The sequence below is a fragment of the Leptosomus discolor genome, chromosome 23, assembly GCF_034619465.1.
Source record: "Leptosomus discolor isolate bLepDis1 chromosome 23, bLepDis1.hap2, whole genome shotgun sequence".
NCBI classification, from domain to species: domain Eukaryota; kingdom Metazoa; phylum Chordata; class Aves; order Leptosomiformes; family Leptosomidae; genus Leptosomus; species Leptosomus discolor.
Genome location: NC_141413.1, coordinates 3,423,750 through 3,437,903, shown reverse-complemented (window position 1 = coordinate 3,437,903; position 14,154 = coordinate 3,423,750). Strand labels below are relative to the sequence as shown.

Here is a 14,154-nt window from a genome sequence, read left to right as displayed (position 1 = left end):
ACAGAAACCAACTACAGCCATCTGACAAACCTGTTGGCCGCTCTGCCCTACTTAGAGCCCACAGACACCCTGTTCTTCTGGCCTGGAAATCACCGGGCTGCAAAGCCTCGCTGGACGGGTCCTCCTGCACCCAGACTCACCCACTATGCACTCAAACTGGGCAGGCGCCAAGGGTGCTGCGAGTGTTTTACCCCACCAGCATGTTTGGGGCAGCAGGAGCAGGCGCAGGCAGGAAGAGGAAAGGGAGAAAAGCCTGCCAGGCAGGGCAGAAGAGCCGCACGGGCACCTGTATTCAGCTGAGGGCACCTTCTTTTCAAGGCTGGACCTGCGGGAGAGCTGCCACGCCGGGCTTTGCGTTCGGTGCCACGGCTGCAGGCTGCAAAACAGCATCCGAGTGCCTGAAGTCTGTCAGGGGCCGCTCTCTGGCTGGGCCAGGACAGACACCTGAAGGGGAGAGGACGCAAGGGCTGGGCTTTGCACCCGGCAGAGCACGCGAGACCGGCTCTCCCCACCCGCAGCAGAAACTGGCCCCACCAGACGCGTCCTCCCTCTGCACCAGCCCTCAGCTTCCTTCCTAAGCCCTCCGTTTTCCTTCCCGCAGCCTTGACATCTGTTTTCAGGCAGCTAAATACCACTCACCACAGCTGCTGCCCCCACCACAAAAGGCCCCAGTCGAAATTCCGCGTGGCAGAATGCAACAAATGTGGACCGCAAAGGGCAGCTCCGGCTCCCTCCTGCTCACGGTTTCACGGGGGGCTCGAGCCTCTCCCTCTCCTTCCTGCTTAGGACAAAGCCAGGCTGGAAACAGCTGCGCAGCCCAGCTGCAGAGACCTGCCTGCTCCAATGGGGCTTTTTTTGGCTCATTAATTTTGTGCTGGGAGAGGTGTCAGACTGACAGCCCCGAGGACAATCTTTCTTTCGCAGGACAGCTCCGGCACAGGCAGCAGAACGTGGCTTTTCAGGTGATTTCATTTTTGGCTTCTGGCTTATTTTTATCCTGAGGGATGTGTGTCGGACCAGTCTAGTTAAGCACAAGTCCTTCTCCTCCTCCCCAGCGGATCAAGTCACCTGGCAGGCACTTTGACCGAGCGCAGCGGTTACCCTTCCCCTTCTACCCGATGCTGCCACGCTCCGGCCCTCCTTTCTACCGCTGCCTTAAGCCGAGGCTGCAGGCTCTGACTCCGCCACAGTCCTGCCACTGATCGTTCCACTGCTCCCAAGATTTTGGTCCTCAGACCTTCCCTTCCACACGCCGAGGCCCGACAGCCCCCAAAGCCCAGGCTCTGAACCCTCTCTGCCCCTCAGGGGCATTGGCTATCCCAGTCCTTCCAGGACTTGGGGCTCTCCCAGCAAAGCCCGTTTCCCTCCAGCGCCTTGCTCTCACCACTGATGTGTCTAAACTGGCCTGGAGGACAGTGATCACCACCCAAGCTGTGCTCCTCGCCAAGCACCGGTAGGGCAGCGGGGATGGACCGCAGCGAAGGACCAGGAAAGTGGCGCTGAGCAAGCGGAGGGCTGCGTGGCCACCGCGTGGGTCTCTGACCACGAGAGACACTGGGGAAGGAAGGCAGAGGTGGTGTTCTGCCACGGCCTGCTCGTGGCATCGCTCCCCCTGGTGAGGCAAAGCACTGACTGGGCAGCGAGGAGACACAGGAGCTTGAAACTCAACAGCGTGCGAGGCCCTGAGCAAGGGCTGGGCAGCGTTGCCTCAGCTTGGGGGTCAAGGTGACGCCCAGGGAAGGCCGAGCGAACCCTGCACAGGACCCTGCGCTCAGGTAAGCGGCTCATAAAGGCCCTGCCGGCCCACTGCAGCTCACCTCCCGCCGCTCAGCTGACAGAGTCGAGCTGGAAGAGTCACAGATACCCTGGAAGGACTTTGAAACAGGGACATTTTTGTAAAAACCAAGGCTGCTCAGCCCCGCTTGAAAGCGGCCGAGTCTGGTGAAAGAGCAGAGCTAAAGAGAAAGCTCTCTGCAGCACTTGATTGATCTTCAAAGTTGGCCCCGCTCTGAGCAAAGGGTTGGGCCAGAGACCTCTGGAGAGCTCCGAACCCATTTTTGGCTGCATATCCTTGATGCTGCGGCTGGCTTCGCTGCCTGCCATGCAGCCAGGCCTGCCTGCGCCGACTCAGGGTATTGCGGGTATCTGTGCCACCTCCTAGCCCACTGCCGGCATGGCTCACAGCACGCCAGGGGGGTCTGACACCAAATTTCCGTGAGAAAAGGGTTACAGGATGGTGCCAGGGTTTCCCAGAGCTGTGACAGACAGGAGGATTAGCCCAGCTGTGCCGGAAAAGGGACACCGCTCACTGCAGCCAGTGCAAGGAGGAGCTGGATGGACCGGCCCCAGCTCTGCAGGGCTGGGTGCAGGGATGTGCCACCTTCTCTGCTCAGAGAGCAGCGGGAGACATCAAACCACCCAGAGGAGAACAAACCCCTGCCCTCCCGTGGGGAACTACAGGTCTCCAGCCACGGGAGCCCCCAAGGGAAATCCTCACGGCCTCCCGAAGGGCCGAGTGCCCATCCTCCCCGAAAAGGGCTGGACAGTGACCACCACCTCTGTGTTGTTGCCTCCCCCCTGCCAAGAGCACGAAGAAAGTAAGAGACCCTTACGTGGGCAGTTCGGCTGGCCGGGGCTCTGCTGGGGCAGTGGCCCCCGGGGGCTCCACCGACAGAGGACTGGGGGCTGCGTCCCGGGCTACGGCCGACTCCTGTGTGTCCCCGGCTCCTCCAGCATCCGGCACTGGGACGTGCTCTGGTGTTGTCTCTATCTCAACCTCCTGAGCTGCAGGTGACAGTTTTACTCTCTCAGCAGCTGCGGCAGCCTCCTCCTCCTCCTCCTTCTTACTTAGCTTTGCCTCCAGCTCTCGGCGCCTCTTCTCGTCATCCTGCCGGGCCATCCGCTCAAAGACTTTGAACGCCTGGAAGATAAAAAGCAAACCCAGCGGGTCAGCAAGCTGCCAAGCTCTGCCTGAGGAGCCGGGGCAGAAGGAGAGAAGAAGCATCGCGCACTTGGGGCACTTATTACCATCCTTCCCTTTCTGGACCCCACATGCCTCCACTCCCCACGCTGACTTCCTTCAGTCACCAACAAAACCAGCCAGCAACTCTTTCAAAAGTCACACAGCCACAGTAAACACCCCTCAGGAGAAAGCCCCAGTTCCTGGAAGCTGTTTTGAAATGGTTTCTTGGGTCGTGTTCCGGCTGAGCCTGAACAGACTCTGAGCTCTCTCAGCCAGCACAGGTAAAGAAACAGAGTGACCTCATGTGGCGTTTTGAGTCAGAACTGACCGATTCAGGCCAAAACCATGCACTTGCTCAGAGAAAAGCCACCCCTCCCTGCCCCCAGAGGAGTGGCAGGCGAGAAAGTCACTGCCCCAGACAGCGGCAGCAGGAGAATGTGTAATCCCACCCTGCAGTTTGTCTCCAGCCGTGCCCGTCTAGCACAGGCTGGAGATTAGAAATGAAACCCACAGCTGCAGGATGCAGCCACAGCGATCCGGGACCTGCGCCTGCTCCTTGAAGGAGCTAAAGCTTCTCCCACCCAAGCGCCAGACTGTAAACACGTTCTGAAAAGCGAGCGAGCGTCAAGCGCAGCCCTCCTTCACTTCCCAGGAATATTTCTGAGCCAGCTTCAGTTCTTCCAGCAGGAGACTGACACTAGGCTGCGCACCGGGCCCACGGTGCCACTTGATTCGAGTCTTCCTCTGGGTTCAGGAGGTGTAAGATAAAGGGACAAAGTGCCGGGAGGGCTCCCGCTGGCTCAGCCACAGCAGGACAGGAGCAGCTTTATCCTAGTGCTTGCTCAGACCCCTCACCCCGGGCTTCTTCCCCACACAGGGATTAGCCCATGGGATGCGGCCACAGGAGCGGTGAGTGCCAGGCATCATCCCCGCTCCACTTGATTCATTCTTTGCAACCGCTTTTACTCCACGCAAAGCCATGGCGCCCATTCCCGGCTCCCTCTCCCCAGCTGAAGCCCGAGCTCAAGCCCCACGCGGGTCGTGCAGAGCAACGCCTCGAAACTGCGTCCTTCCCCCGGGCCGCAGCCAAGCCAGAGGCAGGGACAAGACCTTTCCAAACTGCCCCCCATGCTCCAGGTCCCTGTGCCTGCAGCCATGAGGCCGCCCTGGCCAACACCTTGCCAGGGAACGAACGCTGCGGCTGCAGCGCTGCGCCTCCCTCCTAGTGCCTGGGCCCAAAACGGTCCCCAAGGCAGTTCTCCCACCATCACTGCCCCACTGCTGAGCGGTTTGGGCACCACGCTCGCCCCTCTGCAGCCTGAGACCCCCCTGAGCTCCCCACTCAGCCCAGCACGCTCCCACGGCTAACCAGGGAACACAGGGGCCGGGGGCGGGTGAGGACCCCCTCGTGCCACAGACCACCACAGGGAGGGGGGCAGGGAGCTCCCATCAGCCTGCCCATGTCACCCCCCGGCCTGACTCACCTGGGAAGGAAAACTCATGCGGGCTGAGCAGACAAACACCCCAAATCCAGTCTTATCCCCAGTTTTATGAGCTTGTGTCCTCCCTGCTAATAAACACAAGCAACAGCCCAGAGCAGCCCTGACTCAGAGGCCTCCAGCGCTGCCCCAGTGCCAAGCCCAGCCGGGCAGTGAAAACAGCAGGTCAGGACTTTTGTCAGTCGAGGTGAACCCAGTGCTGGCCACGAGCTCCCGCCGAGCGGAGCCCAAAGCAGCTCCCCGCACGACTCCCAGGGCCTCTGCCTGCCTCCGGCCACTCTCCAGGCTCCTTGATCCCACGGCTCATGGTGGCAGCTCCCTGTGAGCCCGCCCTGGCCCTGTGCTGCCGGCAGCCACCCTCAGCCAGAGCCAAGCTCCGAGAGGGGAATTGCACCCCAGCTCTTTCCATGAGGGTCTTGCAGGCCCCGCCTGCCCCTGAGGCTCCTCATCCTCTTACAAGGGTGACACTTCCCACCCACACCAGCATCCACCCGACCTGCCAGGCCACCGCTCCTGCCTCCTCCTGCACCCCTCCGGGCCGGCTTGGAAACCGGAGGGCTGCCGTGCTGCCCGGCCCCCGTTCCCGGTCTCCCTCACCCTGCCCGCATCTCCACCGCGGCCATCACAGAGGAGACCCGGCCGTCCCGCTGGCAGACACCCACCCAGCCCCGGGCGACACGGCCCGCTCGGCCCGGAGGGGACAAACACGGCTGCTGTGGGGACAACACCGGCCACCGGCGCCTCCGCCTCCCACCCGCACGGCTGGGACGGTCACCGCCACAGCCCGCCGAGGAGCAGCGGCCCCGGGAGGCCCCCAAGGCCGGGAGGGTGCAGCGGTCCCCGGGCGCCCCGCCGGTACCTGGAGGGCCATGGCCTGGGCCGCGCCGGGCGGGAAGCCCAGGCGGTCCCCGGGCCGCAGGAGGAGGCGGTAGAAGTCGGTCTTGCGGTAGAGGAAGCCGAAGAGGACGCGCAGGAACTCCTCCACGTTCCCGACGTGCTGCAGGATCCCCAGCAGCGCCTGGTCGTACATGTCGGTGAGCGCGGCCGCGGCCTCCATGGCGGCTCCGGGCCCCGCTGTCACGGCAACAGCGCTCGGCACCGCTTCCGGTCCGCCCCGCGACGTCCCCCGCAATTCCGGTCACGGCCCCCCCCCCCCCCGCCCATCCCTGTGCCTCGGTCCGCCCGGAACCCGCCCCGCGCCCCGGCGTTCCGGCCTCCCCAACGGGCCCCCCCCAACCCCCAGGGCCCCTCAAAGTGGTCCTGGGACTCCCAGCCCCTGAAATAGCACCCCTGGGACCCCCTGTCCCCCTCCAGTACCCTGGGGACCCCCAGTCCCCCAAGAGTGGCAGTGGGGCCCCAGCCCCACTGCGGCACCCATCACCCCCCCGGCCCCACTGCAGCCAGCTGGGGGGGACACACACACAGGGCCACTTCTCAACCTTGCCCTGTTCCCAGCACAGGGCCCCCATGGGGCACAGCACCCCACCAGCACCGTGGGGGACACCGTGGGGGACCCCGGCAACAGGTTTGGCTCCACAGCCACCCTGACATTACCCCACGGGAGGGAACCCCAGCTCCACACCCAGCTTGGAGGGACAGGCCACCATGACCTATGGGGCTGTGAGGGTCCTGCCCCCCAGGAGCATGAAGGTGCCCCATTGGGGGTGGCAAGCACCCAATCCCCCCCCACCCCTTCCCAGATCTGGGGGGTGATGGGGTCCTTCAGGCCCTCGCAGGTGGGCAGCTCCCCTGGCTTGAACCCCACACCTCAGAAGTGTCACCGGCATCCCCTCTGTGATAAGTTGAGACACGGACAATTTAAAGTGTCCAAATCCAATGTGAATTTTATTATATTAGCAAGCGAACAAGAGCAAAGGCAGCGCTGGGCGGCCGGGGAGTCTGCGCTCCGCCAACGGCTCGCAACTTCCCGCCTCGTGTAAGCACATTATATACAGTCTCGTTTCCTGCATTCGCGATGTCGCAATCAGGTCGATACTCTGCGCATGTTCCTTCTGTTGCTGGGGGGTCTTTCTCTGCCTCCTGGTAGTCGTAAGGACGAAGGCTGAAGGTCTTCCTCGTTGCCCTGTGGGTGAACTTTTGCAAAAATGTGATTACTCAACTCCCCTCAGCTACGGGTCTTGTTCACTTTGCCGGATGTCCTTCGGTTAAGCTATCAAGCCTTGCGAGCACGTAAATCTTCCATACATAAATTTTCCATACATAAATCGTCCATACCCTCCCATACAGGTTTAATGAACAAAGCACAATATGTTACCTATTACAATCCCCCCTTTTTCTTTTGTCCATTATTTTGTTCATTGAACCGTTGTAGCTCTTGAGCATTCAAGATAAGGGTTTCTGCCAAATTGGGCTCATCGGGTACTGATTCGTACTTCGCTCGAACAAGCATCCGGTGAGCGGCTTCTAAACGGTTCTTAACTATCGCGATAACTTCATTAAAAATACAAGGTCCGAATGCAAGCGCTAAAGTGAGCAGTATTAATGGTCCCGCCAATGTTGACAATAAAGTAGTAAGCCAAGGAGAATGGTTAAACCATGATTCGTACCAACTTTGTTGGGATTCTTGCTCTCTCCTTCGTTGTTCCAACCCCTTTCTTAGCTCTGCCATTGTGTCCCATACTATTCCGGTATGATCTGCATACACACAGCACTCTTCCTTTAAAGCTGCACACAATCCCCCTTGCTGCAAGAATAATAAATCCAAGCCGCGTCTATTCTGAAGCACCACTTCTGATAGTGATCTTAGTGATTTTTCCAACGCGTCTATCGATTTTTCTATTCTGCTCAAATCCTCATCCACTGCTACTCTAAGTGACTTAAATTCAGCTTGTTGGTTAATTAAAGAGGCTATCCCTGTGGCTGCTCCGGTTCCCCCAGTTGTAAGGAGGGCGGCTATGGTCAGAGCTGTAAACGGCTCCTTCCTAGCAAGATGGTGCTCGGGGGTGGTTTGATAATTGTAGACAAACTCATCTGAGTGATATACAATTTTTGGAATTATTGCTACTTGTATGCAGTAATCTTTGCTTTCATTAAAATCTTGTTGACTCAAGCAGGGTGTTACTCCGATACTTGAGCACACCCATTTTGTGTTGGCAGCTGGTATTCACCAATCCGCAGGAGCTTCCTTTGTGAGTGAAATACTTACATTACACAAATGTTGTTTTGTGGGTGGAATTGTCCCAACGCACCGTCCTTTTCCCGTTACTTGTTCCAAGGTGAGACCTTGGACCTGATCCTTTCCTTTTTCTCCATAAACATTGTGCAGGGTTTGTCCCATTTACCTGCCTAGCCCTGGATGTAATTCCTACAGCCTCGTAAAAGGGCGATTTAATGCTATAACATAGCCAGCAGGAGCTGGTTATTTGCGGGTTAGTCTTATTTAGTATTCGGTAGCTAGCTTGCATCACTTTCCATAGGGTATTTCCTTCTAAGTTTTCTTCTTCTGAGATAGTTATACCAGAGTGAGTATTATTACCAGTAAACTAAGTATCATTGCTTATACCAGAGTGAGTATTATTACCAGTAAACTGGGTATCATTGCTAGTTTCAGTATCATTCGCGGGTCCCAGAGTTTGTTCATGTGTTAGCACGGGATTTGGTCCAATTGGTTCCGGATCATTTGGAATGGTCTCTTTTTTTATTAGTATCAGTCCTCCTCTATCAGTTCCCGGTTCCCAATAACGCATTCCCCAAGTTTTTCCCACAAACCATGTAGGGTTCTGGTCTTGAGAAATATTCATGTATACAAACTGGCAATTTCCAGACAATAGTATACCACCAGAACTATCACGCTGAGGGGGTGCACATCCCACTGGTCCCCATGTTACTGTAATAAACTTATCATTCCCTCCCCCGGGAGCCCAGTCCAATGCTATGGTTTCACAACCCCAGTATGTGCAATAATAATGTCCTGGTGAATTACAATAGGTCCTTCCTGGATTTGAACTAGGGCAAAAATAAAACCCTTTTAGGTTTAAGCACGGTTGTATTGGCACGAGTTGGCACAATGTGGGAGTAAAACTGGGAGGTCCAGAGACTATTTTTGTCTGTACTACAGCTTGGTCTTCCCACCTAAACAGGGTCCATTTAAAAGGTTCATGCACGTACGGCTCACAAACAGGGACGCATAATACTACCCAGATTGCCCCTATAAATACGTAGCGGGAAAAGTGGTGGTTTTTGTAATATACCAATTGCTTATTCCTACCCTGATTTGATACCCGTCCCCGATTTTTGTCGTTTGCACTCCAGGGCTTCGCCTTTTCACTACCATCCTTGAGGCAGGATCTCAAGCACTGCGTTACGGTCCCAATCGTTGGGTTCATTCCTCCACAGCTTTTTACTCCTCTGCCTCGCTCGTTGACTCAGTTGCTTCGAGCCACGAGGGGTACCATCTTCTCGGCAGCAGGGGTATTCTTCAGGAGGGCTAGTGCTTACTTTAGCCGCTTGCCTCAGGATGTATGAACTCCAGTTGGTATCTTTAACTTGGGGTGCGTTGCACTTCACCCCTTTCAGGAACTTCCGGCACTGCCCTCTTACTATTTCAGCGACAAAAGGAATCGGTTCGTTCAAATGGTAACAATAATTTTCGGGCCGAATTCCTTTAGCAAATATCTCCCACCATTCCTCTGATTCAAGAATAATCTCTCCCTGTGATTCTTTTAATTTTAATGCCAATTCTGTGAGTTCCCTTTCCCACTCCCAGCAGATCCGGCAGACACTCTTTGGGGTCTTCCGTTTCGGCAATGGGCCCACCACCGTTCAAGACACACCTTACACACAAAGCACACGAATGGGTAACAGTTAATATACCACACTTGATTTCAGCATCTACATGCCCATCTTCAGTCAGAATTGGATTCTCACTATATTCAATTTTAAAGGTGTTCATTCAGGTCCTTTGAAATTTTATTTTTAGGTCCCTGGGTACACTGGTCACTTGCCACTGTTGATTCTTTACGGGTCCTGTGATTCGGCTGGCGTGAGTCCACCCTCTTTCAGCTGTTCGTATGGAGGTTTCTGTAGTAAGAAAAACAGGACAAGGCCCTTCCCACTATGGGGTTAGTAAGGTCTCTTTACTTTCAGGTCCCAGCTGGCTCAGTAAAATATACGGATTTGCCACAACTGGGAACCTTGCAAGTGTTCTTTTGTTAATTTCCCGTAGGTCATGGACTAATCTATAGGACCCATCAGTTTTCTTTACGGGTAAGATGGGTGTATTGAAGGGAGACATGCATGGTTCCAGTAGCCTTGGTTTAATTAATCTTTCAATCTCTGGTTTCAACCCCATCCTGCCTTCTCGTGAGATTGGGTATTGTTTTATTTTTATTGGAATTTCTGGATCCTTGATAGTTACAGTGAAGGGTGGGATATTTAATTTGCCCACTGTCTCCGGAGTGTGCCAAACCTCGGGGTTAATTTTTACTTCATCCTCACTCCTAAGGGGACATAATTTTACTTGCAACTCATTATTTTTAACTTCCAAATTAATGCCCAGTGTGATGATCATATCTCGTCCCAATAGGTTATAATCTGCTTCTGGGACCAACAATACGGATCCCACCCCAAATTTAGATTCCATTTCAAAAAGAACGTCTTTTATTACTGGAACCCCGAAAGGCTCTCCTTTTGCTCCAATTACTTGCATTGTCTCCGGGGACAAGTGACATCCCCGGGGTAATTCTTGTACTGTGGACCTTTTGGCCCCGGAGTCCACAAGGAACTCGATTTCCTGTTGCTGGGGACTTACTTTAATTTTTATCAAGGGCTCGGTTTTATGTCTAGCCCCCAGCAAATAGAGCCCCTGACACCCCTAATCCTCCTTGAATATTTTCTCATCTTGCAGCCGCTTTCTGCATTCCCTTCTCATATGACCCTTCCTCCCACAATAATAACACCCTACGTCCTTTCTCCTTGTTCCTTCCACCCCGGGTCTTGGGTCCGTTTTGTGAGTTGATCTAATCCCACCTCCATGTTGTCCTTCCCGAGCCACTGCTACCATCACCTTTGCCTGCTTCTTAAACCTCTCGTCTTCCCTTCTGACAAACACCTTCTGTGCCTCCCTCAATAGCTCGTCCAAACCTCTGTTCTGCCAGTCATCTATCTTCTCAATTTTTCTTTTAATATCTTCCCATGCGTTTGCTACAAATTGCATTTTCAGCAGGGCCTGCCCCTCCTGAGTGTCTACATTCAGACTGGAATACATTTGGAGACTCTTTCGTAGTCTCTCTAACCATTTAGTGGGCAACTCATCCGCTTCTTGATATTCCTTGAAAGCTTTATTAATTCTTCCTCTCTATTCTTCCTCCCTCGGTAGCCACCCCCCTTTTCTTTTAAAGGGTATAAATTTACCCTAGTGTCGGCCACCATCCACAGACCGGCGTATTCACTTTCTTCCAAATTAAATGGTTCCTTTGAGTTAACATAAATGTTTAGTGCCTGACATATCCAATCCTCAAACAATCCAAAACCAGGCCAATACAGATGGTCTCCTCGAATCTGTTTTCCGCCCCAGACCTCTATGCAATAATGGATCATTTTTACCTTATCCTTTCCCTGCCTAGAGGGAAAGTTATCCCAGTGTTTCAACATCAGCCCTAGGGGACTGTCGGGCGGTATTTGGGGCAATTTCACATGGGGCCCCTCTCCCATGGGCTCAAAGGGCTTGCTTTTCCTTTGTCCCATCTTCTGAGGCACTCACTCACACACACCAACTGCTCCCCTCGTTTGTGGCTCGCTCCCTCGCGGGCTACGAGAAACGCACTACTAGAGGGTCCGCACTCACTTCGCCCTGGCAGGACGTCTCATACACCGTGCCCCAGGCTACCCAAACCAAACCGAACGGATTCCCGGCCTATACTCACGCGTCCTTCGTCTTCGTTCGGAGCTTCGTGCACAAAGATTACAGGGTTACCGGTTCTCCTTTGCTCAGTGTTCAATTTAGGTTCGTCGGTCGAGACAGAAGTGACCTGAGGGCTGCAGGGGCCGCCGGCTGGCGGGGCGCCTCCCCAATGCAGCCACAGGCCACAATCTAGTCGCGATCCGAGTCACGGCACCAAATTGTGATAAGTTGAGACACGGACAATTTAAAGTGTCCAAATCCAATGCGAATTTTATTATATTAGCAAGCGAACAAGAGCAAAGGCAGCGCTGGGCGGCCGGGGAGTCTGCGCTCCGCCAACGGCTCGCAACTTCCCGCCTCGTGTAAGCACATTATATACAGTCTCGTTTCCTGCATTCGCGATGTCGCAATCAGGTCGATACTCTGCGCATGTTCCTTCTGTTGCTGGGGGGTCTTTCTCTGCCTCCTGGTGGTCGTAAGGACGAAGGCTGAAGGTCTTCCTCGTTGCCCTGTGGGTGAACTTTTGCAAAAATGTGATTACTCAACTCCCCTCAGCTACGGGTCTTGTTCACTTTGCCGGATGTCCTTCGGTTAAGCTATCAAGCCTTGCGAGCACGTAAATCTTCCATACATAAATTTTCCATACATAAATCGTCCATACCCTCCCATACAGGTTTAATGAACAAAGCACCATATGTTACCTATTACACCCTCCGCCCCGCTCCCTGCTGCCCCCTGTCCCCACCCCCCCACAGCTCCAGCCCCCCTTTGGCCCCACATCCATGCCCCTGTGCACCCTCATGTCCCCAGCCACCCCCTCCCCATTCCCATGTCCCCATGCCCCCCTGTCCCCAAATTCCCTGTCACGGTCAGTTTGGATTTCTGAAATTTACAGGACAATGTACTCTGTAAATTAAGCCTTAATTTCCGAAATCATCAACAAAGAAGACCAACATGCAAACAAGCGCCCCATCGCCTCTGCACGGACTCATCTAGCTCATGAATTCATTAAGCCATCACTTGTGTCACGTGTTTCTCACCCGCAAGTTCTCTCATTCATCACTTTTAACTGGTGACTCTTGCTCCCATGAGGTGGGAGACGGTGAGAGCACCCGTCCCTCCTTCTCCGTCCTGGCACAGCGTCCCCTGCATCGCACCAGGAAGCAGGAAAGCCTCAGCAGTCCGGCTGCTGCTGGATCCCCTTCCAGCACTTTTCGGGTTCACACTTCCCAGCTTGGATGGTCGGTCTGCACTGCTTCCCGGAGATAGCGGGTTCTGTGGAAACTGCCAGACAATCGGTACAGAAGGATGGTGGCTGCGGGTCAGCCTTCAGGGGACCCTTGGGGGTCTCTTCAGGGGATTCTTCAGGGCACCCTCGGGGTAACGCTCCAGGGGCCTCTCACAGGACTCTCTGTTGGAGTCTCCATCGGAGTCTCCGCTGACCGTTCTGCAGGACTCTCCTTTGAAGTCTCTGCAGGATTCTCCTTCGAAGTCTCTGTAGGACTCTCCTGAGAAGGCTCCCCAGGACTCTCTGGCAGCCAGGTGGGGAGGATGGCCACCACCCTGCCCTGTCCTCTTGGGGTCCAGCAAGGGGGATGTCACTGCCTCCCCCCCCGAAAGGCTTGATGTCCCCCAGCATTGCTGCCACTACTCGGTCCTCAAGGCAGTTGCCTTCCACCCTGTACTCTGAGAAGTGAGGGAGATGGTTGGGGAAGACGGTGGCTGTTGGTGATGTTGGGGACATTGGGGATGTCAGGGACATCGGGGACAGTGTCCTTGCCAGGTGAGCATATTGTGAAGGCTGGTGATGCCCGTGGTGAAGGACTCGTCCTGCATCTGCAGGTTGTCCCTCTGCCGGCTTCTGGGTGCTGCTGGACCAGGCGTGGAGCAGAGGGGGGCCCTGCGCCCAACGCTGAGCCATGGAGCGGTGGGATGTCAGGGGGCCGGGGAGGGGGCAGGGATGTGCAGTGGACAGAAGTCCATGGGGTACCAGGGCTCCTCCTGGACCACAGCCCCTGGCCCCATCGGCTGGTGGGGCACCAGTGTCCCTGTCACCACCTGCTGTCCCCAGCTGTAGGCTATGGGACAGGGAGCAGGCACGGGAGAGAGCTGCACCCCATGGGGGAGTGGCACAACCTGCCCTGGGGCCCCCAGGGACCCCGGCACCCTGTGCCAGACAGTGGCCTGGGCCAGCTGGTAGGTGACGGTGTGGAGCTGAGCAGGCTCAAAGGACACCGGCATCTCCGGGGCAGAGGGCAGCACGCTGGCAGTGACCGGTGGCAGCATCGCCAGGGTGGTGAAGCTCACGCCGGGCACCTCTGACGCCATCGGCAGCTGGAGAGGGAACCCTTCTCTTGGGGAAAGTGAAGAGAGGTGATGGGGTGAGATGGTGGCAAGCGGAGCTGGCTGGGGGGTTACCCGAGGGGCAGGAGCACCAGGAGGAGCAGGAGCCTGCTGCTGTGCCTGGCACGGTGGTTGGTCAGCATGAGGTTTGTGGGGGGCAAACAGCATTCTGGGGGCTCTGTCCCCATGGCAGTTGTTCAGCCAGCCCCTGCTTCAGCCAGTCTTGTGAAGGTTGGATTCTTCATACCACAACCACTTCCCATCTCAATGGTTTCCCATTCTAGGTGCAGTGGTTTCCCACTGCCATGATGGTTTCCCATTCCCAAGATGTGGTGGCAGCACCGTGGTTCCTTCTGGATGTTGGCTGCTAAGGACTCTCCAGGGGAATGTGGGGGCTCCCCGTGTTCCGCCCTGCCCCCAAGCACCTCCCCAGCTCCTCCTGGGGAGGGAAAGGGTTAAGGGGGCTGAGGGGCCCCCGGCCCCTACAG

The 14,154-nt window shown here is 55.9% G+C and overlaps 2 protein-coding genes across 3 annotated transcripts in view; both read right to left on the bottom strand.

Annotated features, from left to right (window-relative positions):
* Positions 1–5,518, bottom strand: part of NUDCD3 (NudC domain containing 3) — a 30,979-nt gene extending 25,461 nt beyond the window's left edge. For both annotated transcript variants that reach the window (XM_086477127.1, XM_086477126.1), the window contains exons 1-2: positions 5,321–5,518; positions 2,613–2,920 (exon numbers count right to left, since the gene is read on the bottom strand). In XM_086477127.1, the coding sequence (XP_086333253.1) occupies positions 2,613–2,920; positions 5,321–5,518 (506 nt within the window). The remainder of the gene's footprint in view (positions 1–2,612; positions 2,921–5,320) is intronic.
* A 2,446-nt stretch (positions 5,519–7,964) lies between these two features.
* LOC147413869 (uncharacterized) lies at positions 7,965–13,085 on the bottom strand. Its single transcript, XM_086477045.1, has 4 exons — positions 12,926–13,085; positions 12,535–12,685; positions 9,182–9,254; positions 7,965–8,591 (listed from the first exon to the last, which is right to left on the bottom strand). Exons 1-4 carry the CDS (start codon positions 13,083–13,085, stop codon positions 7,965–7,967), a joined length of 1,011 nt encoding a protein of 336 aa, XP_086333171.1.
* Between the last annotated feature and the right edge of the window lie 1,069 nt (positions 13,086–14,154).

Bases quoted from the DNA above. Each gene is read 5' to 3' on its own strand.
- LOC147413869 (XM_086477045.1), bottom strand. From the start codon at position 13,085: ATGTCCCTGACATCCCCAATGTCCCCAACATCACCAACAGCCACCGTC. The intron at 9,255-12,534 runs GTGCTGGAAGGG...TTTGTGTGTAAG, and splicing joins GGGAAGTGTGAACCCGAAAA to GTGTGTCTTGAACGGTGGTG. The intron at 8,592-9,181 runs GTGGGAAAGGGA...CCTGTTTGTGAG, and splicing joins GTCTGCCGGATCTGCTGGGA to CCGTACGTGCATGAACCTTT.